General features: G+C 46.7%; 1 protein-coding gene across 1 annotated transcript in view; it reads left to right on the forward strand.

Annotated features, from left to right (window-relative positions):
* lrrc7 (leucine rich repeat containing 7) overlaps positions 1-23,766 on the forward strand; it is a 377,242-nt gene that overhangs the window by 188,594 nt on the left and 164,882 nt on the right. The window contains exons 7-8 of the mRNA XM_085982772.1: positions 1,784-1,858; positions 6,876-7,020. Of these exons, the coding sequence (XP_085838898.1) occupies positions 1,784-1,858; positions 6,876-7,020 (220 nt within the window). The remainder of the gene's footprint in view (positions 1-1,783; positions 1,859-6,875; positions 7,021-23,766) is intronic.

Raw genomic sequence — 23,766 nt, forward strand, 5'->3', positions numbered from 1 at the left:
GTAAAAAGTAGTTCCCCCCTCAAAAGGTATATACATTACAGCCTGCAATATCAGAATTTGTTTTGCTTTAGAGAGCTTCTAAGCTGCACTTCAAACTGACAGAGTTGGGGACTTCCTAGTAAGCAGACTGTCTTTGACCTTTATCCAAGTAAGGGATATCATAGACATCATAGGTTACTCTGTGGGGATACCCCTGTTTTCAGCATTGATGATGGAGGAGGAGGAGAACGGAAGCGAGCAAAGAAAAATGAGGCAGCATCAAAGGAGGATGAGACCAACCTGCTATTAACCCCACAATGGGTCTGTATGTCCTAGAGATCTTATAAGGGATTAGACAAGGAACTGTGCATTTGCCAACTTCACCAAGGAAGCCTTTGATGAACTATGTCACCTTTTACATGCTGATCTGAAGCCCAGATCAAATGCCTGAACAGCTGTGTCAGTGGCTGTCAAAGTTAGTACAGCTCTCTTCTTTTATGCCATTGGCTCCTTCCAGGCTACTAGGGCAGACTTATGCAACATCAGTCAGGGTGCCATGCAGTCTTGTAAACGACAGATCACCAATACCATCTTCAGGAGCAAAAACAGAAAATGTTGGCATTACTAAGCAGGTCAGGCAGCCTCTGTTGAGAGAACATAGTCAAGATTTTGGATGCAGAAGTCCTTCCTCAGAACTGGAAGATATTACAGGTGAATAACATTTAAAAAGGAACAAAATAAGGGAACGGGGGAATGGGAAGGAGAAAGGGGAAACAGGGAGGAGAACAAAGCACACACAATGACCAGATACACAGGGTAAAAGAAATAGAATGAGCTGTAAAGTGTTATCTTTCCACTAGTCACTTTGCAGACCTCTGGCCTTAAATTGACTTTAATAACTTCAGACGTTAACTATAGCTCCCATTTTCTTTCTAACAGTAGGTTCTGAAAATGTTGAATGGGCATGTCGACTTCAGAAAGGGGAGCTGGTTGGTGCTTTGGGGTGAGTGCTGTTGGACCACCGTGCTGGCTCCACCCTTGGTGTTGACCATTTTTTTTCTTCACCAGATTCCTGGCCCACAGGAGCCTGCTCCACATTATCCTAAAATGTAGTCATCCTAACAGCCACCTAGGCGGTGGTCACTCCTACCAATACTGCCATGGACAGATGTATCTACGACAGGTAGATTGGTCAGGACGAATTCAAGTAGGTTTTTCCTTTCTATTGGTTCTCTCACCACCTGCTGCAAGCCCAGTCTGGCAGCTATGTGCTTCAGGACTCGGCCAGCTCAGTCAGTAGTGGTTCTACCGAGTCACTCTTGGTGATGGAGATTGAAGTCCGCCACCCAGAGTACATTCTGTACAGGTAGAAGATTGCAAATTGACCCCAATGAGGTGGGGGTGGGAGCAAAAGCACCATTAAAAAGCGATGTGTGAAGGAAGCCTTTGAAGTCAGAGAGGAGGTGCTAAGTAGAGATGCTGAGGTGTGGAGCTCAAGAGGGTAGGGACAAGGGGGCTGAAGGTGCAGCCACCAATGGTAGAGTGGAAGAGTTGGGAAACTAAAAGTAGGTTGGTTTTGGAGGATGTGTGCAGAAAATTTTAGTTGAGATTTCATTGTACAGAATTATCATACCCTGAGTTCAGTGGCATATCTACAAGGTAAGGAGTTTCTCAGTTAGCTTGGAGATAATCTATATTACGTTATAATGAGATCAGTATGTTGTACAGCTGTATTGAATCAATCTAAAATTCTGATCTCAATGCAAATGGACTAATGGCTATACACAGTATTCTGTTTCTTTAGCCTGAAGTCCTGGAACAGTTACAGAGCCTGAAGGAGCTATGGATGGACAATAACTCAATACAGACATTACCTGGGGTAAGAATCTGCACCGCAGCATCAGAATTCTATTACCTTGCTGTCTGAACACTTATTTGTATATAGCTTAGGTTATTTGATACTTTGTACCTTACCCTTCCTATGGACCTGCCTGTAAGGAATATTTTTTTTTAATTCAATGATTATGTACCACACCGTACCACCACACCCACCATGGTACCACCAATCCTATCTGCAAGCCCAATCATACCTACCTGGCAATATCTGTGGGGAATTGACTCTAAGTTCCAGATCAACATAGGGCCATATACAGATCTGTTCCCTCTTTTGCAAGGACATCTGCAGCCTACTTGCTCCATAGGGTTGGCATTGCAGTAGGGGCAATGTTTTTGCCTCTGCTTCCTCCCAGTCTAGGGATCATCTCAACTATAAGTCAATGCACTGTCCACAGAGGTATTGAATACGTGTCTGATGCGTTGATCAGCATAACCAGCTATTTTATCTCCTTTGCTGCTGACTAGCGTCAGGAGCATGATTATCAGCGTACTGCTGTATTTCCCAAAGGACCAACAGCAGATGTGCAACAAGTTGCTTGGGAACACTTCATGGCATACATACTTGAGTCATGTACCTAGTAAATGATATCATTGGCAGCTTCCTTAAAGTTTGCCATCTTCTTCTGCTCCCAGATCTTGCAAGTATACACTTATTGTTGACCCTACCCACTATTTCCTGGCAGCCATACTGCAGTGCTGTATTCTGGGAAAAGTGCCCTGGAATTCTGAACAGGGCAATCTTCCTCAGACACACCTCAAGCAGCATTACATCCATCTTTTTACCCATCAGACAGGGGATTCAGATAGTGCACTGTTTCATCACTTGAGCACAGACACCTTTTCCTGCCTCTATATATATTTTGGCTGACACTGATTTTTGACCTCTATAATCTTTATAAAGGCGTTTAAAATTTTTACATATTTCATGCAGTCTTTATAAAGGCTTTTAAAAAAGTTACCTTTATCAGTAGAACCTTTATAAAGACTGTAAAAATTTATATCCCCATATATATGACCATTTGCCTTTAAGTGGCCACATCCTTTTTCATTTTCCCGCAGTGCGATTGGACGAAATCCTGCCTCCCAATAAAGAGCTCCTAGTGCCACACCCAACATAGGCCAGGAATTCACCTACATTAATCTGAATATATTAAATCGGTTGATCATGAGAAATCCTGCCACGTCGGCATTCAGTTAAAGTGGTGTGTGCAAAGCCTACTGCACTTCAGTCCAACTTATTTAGTGACACTGCATACAAAATCCCCCCTCATATATTTATGAACCTTGCAGTCTTCCCCAATAAAATTCCATGTTGTTTTCATAATCCCTTCAACATCCGAAATCTGGATTTTCAGCTAAAATGCCTGGGAATTCTGCCTTTTTCTGGAACAGTATTAAACAATGCATTCTTAATAATTGAAAAGACTATCAAAATTGTTTTTTATATATATTTGGAAACGAGGCAGAAAGCCATGTATCATGGTTGTCATGGTAATAGCATTAGAAGGGTAGGAGTGATCCTTTTCAACCTGACTAAGAATCATCACGCAAATGCTTGTAAGAGAATGGATAAAAGGTTCAGCAAACACTTTTCATAATAGACAGTATCCCTTTAATATACACTTAAATTTTATTGTTCATTTTATTACTTGAGAATTAATTGAAAATGAAAAACCTATATTTTCTATTTATGAATTCTCATACCAAAATATACAGATAATTTTATTTCATTTACACAGCAGTGACAATGTTTTGCATTGCACTCTGCAGGCTAATTTTTCCCAAAAGCCGATTCATTCTTCTTAGCTTCTCTTCCTTCTCCCTTGCTCAAATTTGTGCAACATATTCTGCTGAAGTGCACCATGGTGGAGGTGTGGAAATCACTTAGGACGTTCAGTGCAGACATATGTCTGTGAAATTTCATTGAAATTATCCAGTAATTGCTTAAGAAAGATATGAATAAATATTTGACCAAATGGAGACTGGGTAGTTCAGTGGTTTAGCACATTATCCTTTCACCTCTAGAATTTGGGTTCAAATCTCACTGAGAGAAAACACAAGGATGATTGCTATGCAAAATGAAAATGTTACACTGGTACAGCCGGAAGTGCTTTTATAAAGCAATGGTTAAGACCAGAGGTAGTTTTACTTTACATCCAGTTGTACTATACCTGTTCCAGGATTGCTTGATGATAACACTTAGGGGAAAAATTTGGTCGCGCCCCCTTTGGGGCGCTAACGTCGCCGGGGCGCTACCTTTAGCGCCCCGAAAAGGTTAGCACCGCTGCGCCATAAGTTGAGTGTTAGCGCCCCAAACAGGAGGCAGGACGCTACTGGAAGCACTCCCCCTCCTTCCTGGGGTGCTACCATTCAATATTGTGGCGCTATGTGCAACTGCGCCACGCGCGTCGGCATGTAGTGCCACGTTATTGCAGGCCTCCCTCCCCTGATTAAAGGGGAGGGGCCTAGTGCGAACCAGGGCCCTGCTGGACCACCAGGAAGCGGAGTGTCGGGCTGACCGATCGCGGCCAGCACCCAGCATGAGGAAGCGCAAAGGGGCAGGTGCTGGCAGGCGGCCCAAAAAAATGGCCGCCCGGTACCTGCCCTTTAATTTGCGCTGCCGTGGCTGCAAAAACGCCACCCTGACCCTGTCGGACATATCATCCGGGGGTAGGTCAGGGGGCGCAATTGAAGTTTGCGGCCAGGGCGCGAGCGGGGCACTGTGCACGGCGATGATGTAATCGCCGGAGGTGCAGCGCCGCAGAGCGCTACCAGCTACCACCGCTGAATTTCATGAGAGACGTTAGCGGCACCATGCCCAGGCGCTAGTGGCTTTGCGCCCCGTTTCTGCCCCCCCGGAGGTGCAATGCAACCCAATTTTTCCCCCTTGGTAACAAAACTGCAAAGGTGATCCATCTCAAAAAGATGTAAAATAGGGGGGAAACCCTGGGCAATCCTATCTTTGATGAACACATAAAAAATTCCCAAAAATTGTATAGTTGAGTCCTGAGATATGGAACTTTGATATATTGAATATTCAATATATTGATGTTTTGTCCTGCTCTTGGTCTATCAGATCAAATTATATGAATTTTGCTTTGATATGTTGAAGTAAAACCTGAATATATTGAATTTGTGGTTGCACTCAGCTGCTGCGTTCACCTGCTCCTGGGCCAGACCCTCTATCCTCGACTTTCCAGCAGGTCTCACAGTGTCCCAAGCTGCTACACCAATCTGCACTGTTATAAAACCTGACCTATTTTGCACTGTATAAAGGCTGTGTTCTCCAACCTGGGCTGATAACTGCTTATGTCCCAATGGGGATAGTTGATAAAATTCAAGGTTGTAGTAATGAGTTACACAGACTAGGAAGCTCCCAGAAATGATCCCAGCTTGGTTACAGTTTTGCTAATCTCATCCAGGACATCCCTAGGGACAGTACAATTGGTCACAGTATCCCTAGGTGAAGGAAGGGAAAAATCAAATATCCCATTTCTGACCACTGGCCAGTAACTCCCACTGCAGATTGTGTGAGGACAGGGTCATGCCTACCTGTAAGGGGAGTTGTACTCCTCTCCTTTCAAGCTATTTCTTTCTCTTTGAAAAAAGCTGATCACGCCAAATTGGCTATTTCAAAATTCAAAGTTTGTGTTTTCAAATAGATTAAGGAGAGTGATCCCTAGTCTGTTGTGAATTAGCCAGAGTAACAGCTTCAGCAACAATTCAAACCAGATTCAAACCAGATACAGCTGAACAAGATGAATGTAGGGAAAGCAGCTTTAAAATGAGCCTAGATTTTTGTGCTCAAGTCTCTGGAGTGGAACTACAAGATTATGACTGGTTTGGATAGGCTAGACGGGGTAAGGTTGTTCCCACTAGTTGATGGTAGAAGGACTTGGGGACACCCATTTAAGGTTTTGGGCAAGAGATACAGGGAGGGATGTGAGGAAAAACTTTTTTACACAGCGAGTGGTGATGACCTGGAATTCGCTGCCGACGGAAGTGGTGGAAGCGGAGACACTCCTTGTTTTCAAGAGGTGACTGGATAGGCACTTTTGGGAAATAAACTTGCAGGGCTACGGGGAATGGGACTGACTGGATTGCTCTGCAGAGAGCCGGCACGGACTCGATGGGCCAAATGGCCTCCTTCTGTGCCGTTATGACTCTATGAACTCTATGAATACCAATGACAGCAATTTGCATTTATATAGTGATTTCAACATAGAAAATCATCTCAAGGTGCTTCATAGAGGTGTAAAGAGAAAATGGGCATCAAACCAAAGAAAGAAACATTGAAGTGATGACCAAAAGCTTGGTCAAAGAAGGGTGTTTTAAGGAGGGTCTTAAAGGGGGAGGGGGAGATGTACAGGCAGAGATTTACACTGAGAATTCCAGAATGTGGGGCCTAGACGGCTACAGGCACAACCACCAATGTTGGGTTGAAAGGACGGGTAATGCACATGAGGTTGGAGTCAGGGGAATAGAGAGTTTTGCTGGGGGAGGTTACAGAAATAGGAAGGAATGGATTTAAAACACAAGGGTGAAAATTTAAATTTGAGGTGTTGGGGGATCAGACGCCCATGTAGATCAGTGAGAACAGGGGTGATGTGTGAGTGGGACTTGATGCAGGATAGGATACTGGCAGCAGTGTTTTGGGAGGGTTAGAGACAGGAGGAGCAGCAAGGATTCTACAAATAGCCTCAGTGTCATTGAGCTAGGCGGAGAAAAAGCTCACCCAGGGTCCCTGCTGCTGATCACTATCCAGTGACATGTATAGGACATGTGGTCGAGTGTATCCTGTCGACACTCACTGTCTAAGAACATACTCAAAGACTGGCCACTTGGTTGAGGTACCAGATGCTGGGATCTATACCCCAGCAAAATTCACAGTCTTCAGGAGATGGGGAAAGAAAGGGGGAGGGGGGAAATAAAAGTAAAAAATGATTTTAAAATGGACATGAAATATATTACATATCTTTACGTATTTTGCATTTTCTCAGCCTCTAGCAAAGTTGAAACATCTGACATACTTGGATATGTCGAAGAACAGACTAGAAACCATTGAGTCAGATATTTCTGGATGCGAAGGCCTGGAGGACCTCCTGCTTTCATCCAATATGCTGCAACAGCTGCCCGACTCCATAGGTAGGAACAATGTTACCATTTTGCATTAATTTCAATCAGCACCAATTCTGAGTCCATGACTGTTTAAAAAAAAAATTAGAGAGGAAACGGAGAATGACTCATAGGCACCATGTACATTTTAAAACCTTTGTGAAGATTTTGAAAGAAGAGCACAACACAGTAATGTAAAAATTTCAGTGTTCCAGAGTTATAACAAAGGAACCATTTTTAATTGTGCAACTTAACTGAATTAAAAAGAGTGTACAAAAGGCAGTCTCATCAGACTCTCCCAGCAGATAAATGCAACGCCTTCCTAATGCATACAGATTAGGAAAATCCTATGTTTGGTCTCTGGCCTGTTCTGAGTTCAGTGATTTCAGATGGGGTACCAGCAAGGCTGCTACAGCTGGCCACACACCACTCAGTTAAGGAGGGGGAAATCAGAATGGGTTGAGAATGGAATCAGGTTCATCTGTGATACCACCCCATGGTCAAATAACTTGAAGACAACCTCTACGTCTGGGCTCATGGATAATGATGAACCATACACTCCAACATGAGTCAGCAAATTTAGTACAGAAATTGAATTTTTTTTAAGTTTATGTTTTTATATACAGAACGACAGATTGAATTGTCTTACAGGACAGTAGCTACAAGTTAAGATTGGGACAATATTAATAAACTGCTCAAGCTATGCTGTCATAGTTTACAATATTATGTCAGCCCACATCCATCCCTTCCCAATGTGTTACTGACTTGTAACACACTAAAGACTGTAATCCTATTATATGTAAAAGAAACATAGTGGTGAGACATTTTTATACATTTAAACCATTATTTGAAATACAGGTGAAAATTGGTTGCTTTGTAATGGCACTCTTTTATTACATGATGAGGATGAAACTTAATAGTAGAAGAAAAATAGGAAGGGACTACAACTATATGAATATAAATTCATAGGAGGTGCACAGCTGAAAGCAAAAGTGCTAGAAATTCGACCCCATAGCACCCGGTTTTTCGGCACTATGGGTGCTGCTTTGTGTCCAAACTGGCGTCCAAGCAGTGTGTGAAAACTTCTTGTGTGGGCCATGCCGGATGCAATTTTAGTGTAAACATAGAAACATAGAAGCTAGGAGCAGGAGTAGGCCATTCAGCCCCTCGAGCCTGCTCCGCCATTCAATGAGATCATGGCTGATCATCCAAATTCAGTACCCTGTTCCTGCCTTCTCTCCATATCCCTTGATCCCTTTAGCCTTAAGAAATATATCTAACTCCTTCTTGAATATATTTAATGAATTGGCCTCCACTGCCATCTTTGGCAGAGAATTCCACAGGTTCACCACTCTCTGGGTGAAGAAATTCCTCTTCATCTCTGTCCTAAATGGCTTACCCCTTATCCTTAGACTGTGACCCCTGGTTCTGGACTCCCCAATCATCGGGAACATCCTTCCAGCATCTAGTCTGTCTAGTCCTGTTAGAATTTTATAAGTTTCGATGAGAGCCCCTCTCATTCTTCTAAACTCCAGCGAGTACAAGCCCAATCGACCCAATCTTTCCTCATATGTCATTCCTGCCATCCCAGGTATCAGCCTGGTGAATCTTTGCTGCACTCCTTCCATGGCAAGAACATCCTTCCTCAGATAAGGCGACCAAAACTGCACACAATACTCAAGATGTGCTCTCACCAAGGCCCTGTACAACTGCAGCAAGACATCCTTGTTCCTGTACTCAAACTCTCTCGCTCCGAAGGCCAACATACCATTTGCCTTCTTAACTGCCTGCTGCACCTGCATGCTTACTTTCAGCGACTGGTGCACAAGGACGCCCAGGTCTCGTTGCACTTCCCCCTCTCCCAATCTATTGCCATTTAGATAATAATCTGCCTTCCTGTTTTTGCTACCAAAGTGGATAACCTCACATTTATCCATGTTATATTGCATCTGCCATGCTTCTGCCCAATCACCCAACCTGTCCAAATCATACTGGAGTTTCTCGGCATCCTCCTCACAGCACACACGCCCACCCAGCTTTGTGTCATCTGCAAACTTGGAGATATTACATCTAGTTCCCTCGTCCAGATCATTAATATATATTGTGAATAGCTGGGGTCCAAGGACCGATCCCTGTGGTACCCCACTAGTCACTGCCTGCCACTCGGAAAAAGAGCCGTTTATTCCAACTCTTTGCTTTCTGTCTGCCAATCAGTTCTCTATCCAAGTCAATACCTTGCCCCCAATCCCATGTGCCTTAATTTTACACGCTAATCTCTTATGCGGGACCTTATCGAAAGCCTTTTGAAAATCCAAATACACCACATCCACTGGTTCTCCCTTATCTATTTTACCAGTTACATCCTCAAAAAATTCCAGTAGATTAGTCAAGCACGATTTTCCTTTTGTAAAGCCATGTTGACTTTGTCCGATCCGGTTACTTTTTTCCAAGTGCTCTGCTATTACATCCTTTGTAATGGACTCTAGCATTTTCCCCACTACCGATGTCAGGCTTACCGGTCTGTAATTCCCCGTTTTCTCTCTACCACCCTTTTTGAACAGTGGGGTAACATTGTCTACCCGCCAATCCATGCGTGCTGTTCCAGAGTCTATTGAATTTTGGAAGATGACCAGCAATGCATCTACTATTTCTAGGGCCACTTCCTTAAGTACCCTAGGGTGTAGATTATCAGGCCCTGGGGATTTATCGGCCCTCAATCCCATCAATTTCCCTAACACCATTTCCCTACAAATACTGATTTCTATCAGTTCCTCCCTTTCATTAGACCCTATATTCCCCGACATGTTTGGGAGGTTATTTGTGTCCTCCTTTGTGAAGACAGAACCAAAGTATGTATTTAATTGGTCTTCCATTTCTTTGTTCCCCATTATAAATTCCCCTGATTCTGACTGCAAGGGACCTACGCTTGACTTCACCAATCTTTTTCTCTTCACATACCTATAAAAGCTTTTACAGTCAGTTTTTATGTTCCCTGAAAGCTTACTCTCATACTCTATTTTCCCCCTCTTAATTAATCCCTTTGTCCTCCTTTGTTGGATCCTAAACTGCTCCCAATCCTCAGGTTTACTGATTTTTCTGGCCAATTTATATGTCCTCTCCTTGGATCTTATGCTATCCCTAATTTCCCTTGTTAGCCACAGTTGAGTCACCTTTTTTGTTTTATTTTTATGCCAAACTGGGATGAACAATTTCTGTAGTTCATCCATGTGTACCGTAAGTATGCAGAGTCGGCAGGTTGTGACATCAATCAGTGTGTAATGCTGATTTGACGCCAGCGCTGCCACTTTCGACCTCAACGTTGGAGCTAATGTCCTCTCTGAACCTCGCATAGCTGAGCATGCGTTCAGCAGCAGGAACGACCCCTGCCAATGCTATTCAAAGGGAGCATCACCTACTTACAGGTTAGTTGCTGAATGATTTCTATTAGCTGTTGCTAAGTTTGTACAGGTGTTTTGTGCTTGCTGGACTTCTTTAAAGTTGCCTAAAGTCTACAGGGAGTGGTGTGGCACGTGCTCAAGTACTTGGTACTGACGTGTAAGGAGCCTGCTCAGACCAGTTGCTCTCAGACATGGGTGTAGTAGTTTGTATCCCCTTGGCCTGCAGCATAACAGGGAAAATGAGGAGAGGTGACACAGAGCAGGACAAGCTGCTAGAAGAGGCAGGAGGAGGAGAGGGAGAAGGGCTCTCAGCAGGAGGCTATATCCACCTAGGGTCTTCAGGGAGCAATTCTCCTACCTCAATCTCAGTGAGGAACAGTGCATGCGATGTCTCCGTTTTACAAAGGAGGTGCTCACAGAAATCTGCCACCTGCTGCTGGCAGACCTGCAGCCACAGTCCAGGGTGAGGACGGCATTGCCAGTGGCTGTAACGGTGACCGTGGTATTGAACTTCTTCGCGTCGGGCTCCTTCTAGGCAGGAACAGGTGACATCTGTAAAATCTCCCAGTTCGCTGTCTACTCCTGTATAAGAGAGGTGAGTGAGGCTCTGTATGCAAAGAGAGCTGAATACATTTCATTTTCTCTTGCCAGGGAGAAACAGGCAGAGCGAGCACGCAGCTTCACCAGGATAGCAGACTACCCCATGGTGTGGTGTGCCATTGACTGTACACATATCGCTTTGTGGGCACCGCATCTCAATTTGGAGATGTACCGTAATCAGATGGGATTCCACTCCCTCAATGTCCAGCTGGTGTGCGACCATACTCACCACATCATGCAAGTCAATGCTTGGTATCCTGGCAGCAGCCATGATGCCTTCATTCTCCGGCAGTCCACTGTACCATCAGCATTTGAGCCACCACGACAAACCAGAGGGTGGCTACTGTGCAACAAGGGATATCCGTTGACCGCCTGGCTCTTGACTCTACTGCTCTACCCAACCACACGTGAGCAGCATGCATATAACGAAAGCCATGCTGCCACATGGCATTTGATAGAGCAGACCATTGGCGTCCTCAAACAACGCTTCTGCTGCCTAGACCGCTCTGGAGGAGTCCTGCAGTACTCACCAGAGCACATCGCAAGATTCAATGTGGTCTGCTGCATGCTCCACAACCTTGCCATCATGAGGGCACAGCCCTTGCCACCAGGCATACGGCAACCACCTGAGGAGGAGGAGGAGAAAGTGGAGGAGAAGAAGGAGGAGGAAGAGGCGGAGGAAGAAGCGTAAGAGGAGGATGAGGAGGTGGAAGAGGAGTAAGCTGAAGGGAGGAGGCAACCCAGACAGTCCCTTTCTGCCCGGACTGTCCGTGATTGAAACATCCGACTGTGGTACCAGTGAACGTAACCCCAATTCAACAATAGTCTCACACCTTACCTTCTCTCTGATGCTGACTATCACAGTGTCCTCTTGGCCACAATGCTGCAATAAAAGCCACCTCAAAACAAACATTCCAAACCAATTTTATGAATCACACCATTACAATATTTCAATCAAAAGTCAACTAATCACCCGTGTGTATTCCCTTAGTACCTATCTTCAGTGTGCCTTTGCCTGTGCTCCTATGCAGTGCTACCCCAGTGGCTGCAGCATGGCTAGTGGAAGGCTGCTGACTTTCAGTGAGGAGACTGCAAATGATCTTCCAGGACGACCTTGAGCAGCTCTGTGCCTAGAAGGCCTGGCTTCGGACTGCATCACCTCAGCATGGGCTGGCTGCCTGACAGGCAACAGCAAGGGTACTGGCGGAGTGGCAGTGGTGGGAGGATGAATGCTGTCATCCTGAGAGAGGACAGCAGGTTCATGCTCCACAGAGCCACTGCCACTGCCCAGGGTGGCGACTCAACAATCCTAGTAATCTGCTGGAGAACAGAATGCTGGACTACTGTGACACCCTGCAAACCCCTTTCAATACTGGTAAACTCGACCATGATGGTAGCAGTGTGTGCTTGCATGGCTTCAGTCTGAGTTTCCATTGCAGCACTCAGACATTGGGTGGCTTCTGCTTGTGCTACAATGGAAGCTGAGACATCAGCCATCAGATGATGGTTGGGTCCACAAGTGCGCTAATGAATCTGCCCACCTCTTCCACGCTGGAAAGTGTAGTGTATGTACCCGTCTACCTTTAAGGGAACTATTGAATGTAACGGTTCACCTTTAAGAGAACTACTTTAGGTGTGGCACTATTTGTTTGGCTTCTGTATACTGTAATACCGATAGTGACCACACCAGTATATAAGTGTTGTGGCAGGATTGCTGGGGCAGATTCGCCCGGACCTTCGAATAGTAAAGACCTGTTTGTTTGTTACTTCTGAAGTCTGTGTATTTATTAACTGCACAACCCACAGACTTTACAGTGGCGACGAGTCCGATCGTACCCTGCGGCAAGACTACCAAAGCAAGAAGAGCGTCGAAGAGAGGCAACCGCCCTCGTCGTGCTGCTGGAAGAAAACACGAGGCTGCAGCAGGAGAAAGGTGGAAGACTTTAGCAACAAAAGCTTCCGTCTGCAACAGGCACTGACTACCCCTCTACCGCGGTACAGAGTGAGCCGATCAGCAGGGAACAAGGCGGCCGAAGAGACTGTGAGTAGGGGAAGGTGTAGAGAATATCTGGAGGATAAGGGCAGAGCACTCGACCTCGGTCGAGGGGGAGCTGAGCCGGTCAGAAGTCGGGTCCAACGGCGTCGGGTGACAGCCGGACCGCGATCGGCGGGAAAAGCCGGGCAGTGCCGCAGCCACGAAGCGCTGAGACTGGGAGTAGGCGCGGGAAGAGAAACCCAGCAGCAGCCGGGGAGGGAAACACCGGTCTGCGAGAGGGCTGGGAGGCGAACAGGAACCGTGCGGGTGGGAGAGAGAGACAGAGCCGAGCAAGGGGAGAGAGACTGCGCGAGAGCCAGTCCAGCGGCTGAGCTGTCCTCCACCAACGGGGTACCCAGAGCCGGTAGAACCGAACGTGCGGGAGAGGGAGAGACAGAGCCGAGCAAGGGGAGAGAGACTGTGCGAGAGCCAGTCCAGCGGCTGAACTGTTCTCCACCAACGGGGTACCCAGGGCCGGTAGCACCGAACGTGCGGGAGAGAGAGCGACAGAGCCGGGTACGGAGAGAGAGACTGCGCGAGAGCCAGTCCAGCGGCTGAACTGTCCTCCGTTAACGGGGTGTACCCAGCGCCGGTAGAGCCGTGCGGGCGGGAGGAAAAGACAGAGCCGAGTAAGGGGAGCTGTGCGGAAGCCAGCCAGCGGCTGAACCTGTCCGCTGTGGGGGAAGCGTACCCCTTCCACCGGGAAGAAACGCGGGAAGCCGCCATTAGGCGGAGAAGACGCCAGAAGTGGGAAACCGCCATTGAAGTGGGCGGGGCGAGAAAGGAAGAGCGGGAAACCGCCATTTTCGCGGGAAAACCGCCATCTTAACTGACATACCGCCATTGAAGTGGGCGGGGAGAGAAGGAAAGAGCGGGAAACCGCCGATTTCGCGGGAAAACCGCCATCTTAGAAACAAACAAATAAATAAGAATACTTAAAGAAATACTGGTGCTGCTCCCAAGGGAAGAAAGATGCCTAAGCGAGGGAATATTAACGACTTTAATTCTGAAATAGAAGACTGGGCCACGTACGTGGAACGCATAGAGATCTATTGCGAAGCCAACAAAATAGAGGAAGACGACAAGGCGATAACATTGCTAAACTCGATGGGGCAAAAACATACGGGCTCTTGAAGCATCTAATAGCACCAAATAAACCAGCAGATCAGACCTTCGAAGAGATTGTGGCTGTGCTGAAGGACCACTTGAACCCCACACCGTTGATGCTGGCTGAACGATTCAAATTCTACGCAAGAACGCAGAGGAAAGACGAAAGCAATGCGGAATACTTGGTCGAACTGCGTAGGCTAGCGAAATACTGCCAGTTCGGAGGGAATCTGACAGAAGCGCTGCGGGACAAGTTCGTATGCGGATTGTCCAAAGAAGGGACGCAGAAGCGACTACTGGAAGAGAATGACCTCACACTGGACAGGGCTGTCCTTATAGCTGCATCGCACGAAGCTGCAGCGAAAGGAACGGCGGAAATGCAACTAAAGGCGGCGGCACTCAGGGTGGACCAAATTACTTCAAGCACAACAAAATGCTACCGTTGTGGGAAGACAATGCATGACCAGAATCAATGCTGGTTTAAGAACCAAGAGTGTAGGAAATGTGGCAAACTGGGTCACATCGCGAAGGTATGCCGGTCCGGGAAAAAGACCAACAATCAAAGGAAGCCACCACAAGAAAAGTACAACAAGGTACACAAGGTGGCTGAGAAGAGTTCAGACAAACAGAATTCAGACTCAGACCCAAACAACCAGGAGCTGGGTAGTCTGAGAATCCACAATGTGGGTAAAGGAGTGGATCTACAGACCATCTGGGTCATACTAAAAATAGCTGGAGTCCAAGTAAGAATGGAGCTGGACACTGGATCAGCTCTATCAGTCATCAACCGAAGGGACTACCACCAGCTATTCTCTCACATACCTTTAAGAAATACCAAGTTCGTATTACAGACATACACGGGGCATAACGTATACCCCGTGGGGAAAATAAGAGTCAAGGTGAGAGATAGGGGTAAAGAACACCCAAGGATGAACTTGTACGTATTACCTGAGGGAGGACCACCACTTCTAGGACGGGAGTGGATTAAGAAAATAGACATGGAATGGCATTACCTAAAAGCCATAATGAGGGAGGACTCGGTGCAAGCTATTAGCTCAGATTCTGAAATGGATGATGATAAGACCAAGTCGAATATGGAAGACAAGGCTAAAAGGGACTTGCCGACGATGGGGAAGAAAACGAAGACATGCAGAAGGACTTATGGTACCAAGAAGAATAAAGCTGCAGAGCAGAACTCCAGGTTGACAGAGAATTCTGAGCCTGTTCAAGCAAAGGATTCATCCACGACGGAGGAACACCGAGCTCGGACGCAAACTTATGTCAAAGTACGACAACAATTAGAACAGTTGAGTGACCGTCTCGTACAAGAGATGAAAAAGATGGAAAAGTTCTGGGACACCGAATGGGAGAACCTGGAAAGACAACAGAGACAGCTAGCTCAAGCAGTGAGCGACCATAGAGCCATTGTGGCCAAATACCAATCACATTCCCCTGATGCTGTTCAGGAACTAGAATATTTACAGAACGAACCAAAGGAAGAGGAATCTTCAGGAAGCCAGGATTTTATTCCAGTTCTTCTCTACGACTCCTTACAAGCAGAGTGTGAGAAGTTGAAAGAACAGTATGAACAGGCCCAGGCTACAATTCTGGAGGGGGTTAACTCGGCAGCCTCCGAAAAGCTAGTTTCAGTAGAAGCATATGAACAACTAAAGGTTGAACATGAGCAAGAAGTCCAAAGGCTGCAGGAAATTCTCGATGAGCTCAAGGCCAAGACAGACTCATCGGTAGAAGTTCCATCCATAGATGAGAAATTAGAGGTGAAAAACATGGCAGAGCATGAAAGGCAGGATGTCCAAGAACTCATAAAAACATTGAAGGACACCCAAGACAAATATGGGGCGGCAATGACCGAGGTTCAACAACTTGAAGAACAGATTCAACTGGGAATCCTTTCAGTGGAAGAAAAGGAAGCTGTAAGAAACTCAGAGACTGTAAGAATGGTCCCTGAACATGAACTAGAGAGCATCAGGGCGCATCTTTTCCGAGCGCTGAAAGCCAAAGTTCAAGAGGAACGTAAGGTGGAAGTATTGGAGAAAGAGGTGGATGAAATGGAGAAGACTCTGATCCACCGTGTTCCCAGGGAAGAGTTAACGGTCAGCCAACTCCTTCATATGCTGAAGGACAAGACTCTGCAAGGGGAACAATCTGAACACGAGCTTCAATCTTCAGGGGGAACGAATTCGGAGCTCTCAAAAGTCACGGAGATAGCTGAGGTGGCAACACAAATTTTACAAGGATGCCAAAAGTACGTTGAATCACGTCAAGGTGAACAGAAGAATGTGGAAACCGTTACTTCAGTAGAAGGTTTAAATAGCCTGATAACGCAATTCCCGATGGAAGGGAAGGTATTGAACTCACAAATGAGGTCCGTCGTGAAGGAATGGCAGATAACCCAGGAAGAGCGGGATGAATATGAATGCATGAAGAAGGCTTTTCAAGAAAGATGTCTAGGGAAGGAACCACCGTCAGCTAACGTCCAGACGGGTGAGGAGGAAGAAGGCTCTCTCGCTGGCCTAACTCAGGACGAACCTGAATATTACCATGACCTGTTGAGTGACACTGAATATTACGAGGATGTGGTCTGCCCAGCTTGTGATGAAAACTCCCAAAGTGCTGAAATCCGGATGAAGCACTTAAGGTCTAAGGAACATAGAGAGTTGGTGGCGCTACAGCTGGCAGCCGAGAAAGGAGCTCCGAGAGTTTCAAAAAGGCAGAAAAGAAAAAGAAGAAGCAGAAGATAATAACTGTCTAAAATATTAGCACTTCTACCATTCCAGGCGGGACATTACGAAAGGAGCTAAATTAGTTGAAAAACTGGAAAATGTCAAGACAGCCAGTTGGTTGTAAAAGTCCGCACTGCTGGTTCAACAGGACGAAAGTTCAAGCTGTTACGTCAAGGAAAAGGCTATGGAGGAGTCACGCTAGCCAGGTGAACCGGCTACCCCAAAGAAATGTTGTTCGGAACGAGTCAAGATCAGAGACTGAATCTATGAACTGTTTCCGCAGAGACTGAACCTGTGAACTGTTCCCACCGAGATTCTATCTGTAAATTGTTTTATATGACATTGACTCCACCGAGATTATATCTGTAATTTGTTTTATAGGAAGTTGAAGATATGTATGTTTAACGGGGACTCTGTAAGTAATAAGCTAAAAAGGGAGGATTGTAGTGTATGTACCCGTCTACCTTTAAGGGAACTATTGAATGTAACCGTTCATCTTTAAGAGAACTACTTTAGGTGTGGCACTATTTGTTTGGCTTCTGTATACTGTAATACCGATAGTGACCACACCAGTATATAAGTGTTGTGGCAGGATTGCTGGGGCAGATTCGCCCGGACCTTCGAATAGTAAAGACCTGTTTGTTTGTTACTTCTGAAGTCTGTGTATTTATTAACTGCACAACCCACAGACTTTACAGAAAGGATGGGCTCCAAGCTGTGTGCAAAGCCCTGTGCAAGGTTGGTGCTGGACTCCTCCATGCTCAGGATTTCTGGCCGGCTTGCCAATGCACCAAGCATTTAATTGTGCATACCCATCAGACTTCTTCTGTCGGCCGCCCCATTGAAGTCCTCATCTAAGTCCTGTGCAGCAGAACTCGTGTGCAACTTCGCCATCCGGCGAGCTGGCACCTGTGCTACCCTTTCCCCCTGCCTTGGTTGCAGGCCACTCATGCCTGGTGTCTCACCACGTGCAGTTCCTGGATCTAATTTATCCTCTAAAGTATGCGGAGTGTTAGTATCTGAACTGCTGTCCGGGAGTGTGAAATCAAGTGACGGTGCTGTGTGTTCTGCATCATTGCGTTCTTCCTCTTTCATGCTCCTCCACCAGTGCCTGACCAGGTTATAGTTCTTGGCTATCTGAAAGGAGAAAGGCAAAAGGGTAAGGTTGTGGTGGGGGGAGGGGCGGGGAAAGCAAGAGGTGCATGCTTACAGCATCTGCAGCTTGTAAATCAGAAGAGATTATGGGATGAATGGGAAGTGCGATGTGAGAAGGAAGATTAGGTATATGGATAAGGTCATCTTCAATTGATTCAGCCCCGCCGCTGGCCACGGCCTCAGCAAAGACCCTCCCAATAATGGCCAGCACTGTCTCCTCCATCAGGTTAAGGTTATGCAAGCATGCCTGTGCCCCTTTGGGTAGCCCCTTCTGTCTCCTGTTATGCGCCACCTTCTCCTGCAAAAAAGAGGGAAGTGTGTCATTGAGTGTGATACAATGTGTTTGGGTGATGTGACTGTCATGGTTGAATAGCTGGCAGTGTGTGCATGCCGTGAGATGTGGGTGTGAGGCTTGCAGTAGTGCAAAGTGTGTGAGGGTGAGGTGAAACTATGAATGTTAGAGGTATATGAGTTGTGATTGATAGAGATGGTTGGTAGATTAGTGAAGGGGGTGGTGAATTGAGCAATGTGTGAGCCTAGTGGTTCAGTTGTAAGGATATGGCATTTGAAGTGGAGTTCACTGACCTTGACCACTCATGTGAGGTCATTAAACTTCTTGCGGCACTGCATCCAGATCCTCAGGGCTACACTGTTCGCATTGACCACGACAATTACCTATTCCAATGCCTTCTCACAGTTTGTCTGCCGGGCCTCCTGGCCCCCCGTGGATAGAGGACCTCTCTTTTCCTGCCCACCTCCTTCACCGAGATCCCAGTGCTACATCTGAAAATCTGGGAGCTCTCTCTCTGCCATGTTGTGCCATCACTCAGTTTTCTTGCTCCTCAGTCTGTTTCCAAGCCACTTCCACCACCTGATGAAGTCAGAATCCACCTCCCCTTTAAGAGGTGCAGGCTGCCTTTAAGAAGTGCATGCTAGCTTTAATTGGTGTTAGCCTCGCACAAACTTGTGACCCCTGCTGAGGTGCTAAGCCACTGAACAGCCCGTTTAGTGCTTCCTTACCGCTGCACTCATTTTAATTAGCAGGAAGCACGAAGTTTGCCTGCTGCCTGCATCAGACTCAACAGGCGCGGGCTAATCGTGCATCATGATACCCACACTCGTTTTTGGGCCTTATCCAATTTCTAGCTGCAAGCTTATTAAAACAGCGCCATCTGTTGGTTTAGTAACATTTTTGTAACCAGAGATTATGAGATATTTTTGCAGTATTTGCAGGGTTTCTATACATTGTGTGTACATTATGTAGAGCTGACGTCCTGTCATTTCTATGCATTACCTGCGCAGATTGGCTAATGTAAAAGGAGCATGCTGGTGATGCAGGGTGGGCTATCTAGCGAGTTAGCAGCTCTTAAAGGGCTGTTTTAAATTTAAAGTTTTCCTGATAACAGTTCAGTACGGCAATAAGGGGGAGAGGAGCGAGTGTGCTCCTCTTGAGAACGCAGCTCTGGAGGTGTTACTCCGGGAGGTGCTGCAAAAGAGGGTTGTCTCTTTCAAGCTGTGGGCCACCCTCCAATCAGGAGCACAGTTTGAAATTGTGGTATCTTGAGGTGGCCATAGATGGAGACAGGCACAGGTTAACTCCTTAACATGGTTCAATCAACACTTGCACATAAAAGCTTCTGCCATGAGGCAGCAAAAACAAAGAGTACAACCAGTACAGATCAGACTTAACTCAGGAGAGCAATTGCCACAGCACCACCTGGTGGATCAGGTTACTCATAACCTCCCAGGTTACTACACTCCTCCCCTCTTAAGATTGCCGTATGCAATTCTTAAACAATAACCCTTACTAGGTACTACATTTTAGTTAACCAATATGCTCTAACCATGGTTAACCCCTGACTAATTTAACAGGTTTGTATAAGTCTTTCTGGTTGCTTGCGAATCCTTTGTGAACGTCTTAATTCCACTTGTGGTGGATTCTCAGGTTCATTCGCACTTGAGATTGGAGTAGTCTCTGATGTTGGTTTTACTCTGTCCCGCTGTGGCCTGGCAGTACCAGTGTCCACTGGCACCTTATAAGCCATGCTGGGTCCTGGAACAGCCTCCTCTACTGCCCTTTGTTCCACCTGAGGCAGTTCCCCCTGCTGCCGGCTGAAAAGCTGATCCACATGCCGACAAACCCCTCGACCATCCCCTAGTAACACGGAGTACGACACAGGTCCTGTAATGTCCTGGATTAGTCCTGGTATCCATTTAGGTCCATAGCCGAAGTTCCGGGTGTACACAGAGTCCCCTATGGCGAAATGGTGAGCTTTAGTATGTTTGTCATGGTACGCTTTTTGGTTTGTTTGTTTTGTCTCAACCTTGCTTTTGAGATCTGGGTGTATCAGGTCTAACGTGCACCGCAACTTTCTCCCCATCATCAACTCAGCCGGAGAAAGCCCCGTGGTAGCTTGGGGTGTTATACGATAACTAAACAAGGCTCTCTTGAGCTTGGTCTCCAGGGTGTCACCTGAGCTCTTCCTCATGAACTCCTTAAAAGTCTGCACGGCTCGCTCGGCTAACCCATTTGAGGCTGGGTGATATGGAGCCGAGGTGACATGTGTGATTCCATTCCTTACCATGAATTATTTGCTCCCTTCACTAACAAAACACTGTGCATTGTTGGATACAATCATTTCTGGAATACCATGCGTGCTGAAGCTGTTCCTGAGACAATTCAGTGTGGCATCAGTCGTTGCAGAGCTCACTGGATAAATGTCAATCCACTTTGAGTGAGCGTCAACCAGCACCAAAAACATTTTGCCCATAAAAGGTCCCGCATAGTCGATGTGAATTCTCCTCCAGGGTTTGCTGGGCCACTCCCAGGGATGGAGTGGTGCCCCGACAGGTGCTTTCCTCTGTTCCTGACATATAGTGCATGACTTTACCTTTGATTCAATTTCAGCATCCAAGTTAGGCCACCACAGGTAGCTCCTAGCCAGTCCTTTCACTCTAGTCAGTCCTGGGTGCGATTGATACAACTGTTCCATCAAAGTAGAGCGTCCCCGCTCTGGGACTATGATGCGTGCTCCCCATAGCACACATCCATCTTGGACACTGAGCTCGTGCTGTCTCTGTCTGTACGGCGCGAACTCCGGTCCCTCACGGTGATCTGGCCAACCTTTCAACACATACTCACGGACCCTTGACAGAACGGGGTCCTTGGCTGTCCAGCCCTGGATTTGTGCTGAAGTCATCAGGGGACTGATCTCCTGATCCAGCATCAGGACGTGCTCCTCAGGGGAAGTACTGCGAGGAGATTTTGAGAGGGGCAGGCGGCTGAGAGCATCCGCGTTCCCGTTTTCCTTGCCGGCTCTGTACGTGATCACATATTCATAGGCTCTTAGTATTACTGCCCATCTCATTATTCTCTGTGATGCCATTTGAGGCACCGCTTTCATCTCATTCAGTAAGCTAATAAGAGGCTTGTGGTCAGTACTGATTACAAACTTCCTCCCATATATGTACTTATGGAATTTCTTTACTCCAAATATAATGGCCAACCCCTCTTTATCAAGCTGTGAATAGTTCTTTTCCGCAGCTGTGAGCGTGCGTGAAACAAACCCGATGGGCCTTTCCGCTCCATCTGGCATGCGGTGGGCCAACACTGCCCCCACTCCATAGGGTGATGCGTCGCAGGACATTATCAGCTCCTTCTTCTCGTCGTAATGCACTAACACCCTGCTGGACTGAAGTAGCTCCTTTGACTGCTGAAACGCTTTCGCTTGCTCTGGCCCCCAACGCCATGGCTCCTCCTTTCTCAGCAGTTTGTGCAGGGGTGCCAGCAGCATCGATAAGTTTGGAAGAAACCGGTTATAATAATTCAGGAGCCCTACATAGGCTTTCAGTTCAGTCACTGAGGTGGGTGCCGGTGCATCCTGCACTGCCCGCACTTTCCCTGGTAATGGATGGAGGCCTGTGGCATCCACCCGATGTCCCAGGAATGTAACTTCCTTCTCCATGAAACTACACTTACTCCGTTTCAGGCGTAGCCCCGCCTCTTCCAGCCGCTGTAGCACTTTGTCCAGTGTTTTTAAGTGATCCTGATCGTCACTTCCTGTTAGCAGAATATCATCTAAGTACACGGCCACCTTTGGAATGCCCTGCAGAATGCCCTCCATAGTCCGTTGGAATATTGCTGGGCTAGAACTGACACCAAATGGTAACCTGGCATACGTGAACAGCCCCTTGTGCGTGTTCACCGTGACAAACTTTTTTGATTCTTCATCTAGCAATATCTGCTGATACGCATGACTCATGTCCAGTTTGCTGAATCTTTCTCCCCCAGTGAGCGATGTTAACATGTCCTCCATTCTCGGAATGGGGTACTGTTCCAGTGATGATACTCTGTTCACTGTTAACTTATAGTCACCACACACCCTTACATTACCGTCGGGCTTCAATACCGGGACTATTGGTGCCGCCCAGTCTGAAAATTTCACTGGTTCTATTACTTTGTCCTTTACCAGGTGATCTAGTTCCACCTCAACCTTGGTTTTCATTGCAAAAGGTACCGCCCTTGGTTTAAAGAAACGAGGCGTGGCATCACTGGCTACATGAATCTTGGCTGTGGCTCCCCTTAAGGTGCCCAGTTCGTCCTTGAACACTAACTCATGCTTCATCAGCACTTCTTGCAGTGCCTCTGTACTGTCCTCCATTTTATTCATTGCCTGCCAGTCCACACTCAACTCACTGATCCACCCTCGCCCTAACAGGTTTGGCCCTGACCCTGCTACCACTACCACCGTAAGCTCTTTGGTGACTCCTTTGTGTTCCACTTGTACTTCGGCTGCCCCCAAAATGTCCACCTTCTGTCCTGTGTAGGTTTTGAGACTAATGGGGCATGTACCTAGCTCTGGTACTTTTGCTTCCCCCCATAGCTTGGCGTACTCAGTCTGCGACATTATGTTTACACTACATCCGGTGTCAATCTCAAACTTTACTTGACCTCCGTTCACTATCAAATACTGAGTGAGAGGGGGTACGTTGGGCCTTGAAGTGTCTATACTGTATATAGTGAAAACCTCCTCACTAGACTCACTAGACTCTTCCTCTTGTATGTAATTTGCCCGCTTTGTGTACTTCTCCCTCCCCCCTTTAGCATGCTTTGCCCCTTCAGCACTGCTTCTCTCACTCACTGCCCTTTTACAGACTTTCTTTAAGTGCCCTATTTTTCCACAATTGTGGCACTTTGTCTTTGCAAACCTGCAGTCCTTTGCATAATGGCTCGTCCCGCCACATCGGTAGCAATCCCCAACCCCGACTGGTGGACTTTTCGCGCCAGCTTCCATCTTGAAAACAGCTCCTCCCACTGGTTTACTCCATTTCTCCTTGCTCATACTGTTTAAGTCCTTAATGTCCTTGTTAGCCATCTCCATGGCTTGTGCTTTTTTAAGTGCCGTCTCAAACGTTAATCCTTCTTCTGACAGCAACCTTTGCTGTATACTGTCGTCGTTAACTCCGCATACTAGTCTGTCCCTTAACATGACTGTGAGCGCATTTCCAAAATTACAGTCCTGTGCGAGCTTCCGAAGCTCCGCCACATACTCAGTAATGCTTTCTTCCGGCCTCCTAATCCTCGAATTGAATTTCCATCTCTGTACTATTTCACTAGGTTTCGGATTGAAATGATTCTTTAGTAGACTCACCAACTCGTCAAAAGATTTTTCTCCTGGCCGCTCCGGGCTCAGCAGATTCCTCATCCGTGTATAGGTTTGCGCTCCCACACAACTCA

This window comes from Somniosus microcephalus, chromosome 3 (genome assembly GCF_052327205.1).
Source record: "Somniosus microcephalus isolate GS21.2 chromosome 3, FLI_Smic_1.0, whole genome shotgun sequence".
NCBI lineage: Eukaryota > Metazoa > Chordata > Chondrichthyes > Squaliformes > Somniosidae > Somniosus > Somniosus microcephalus.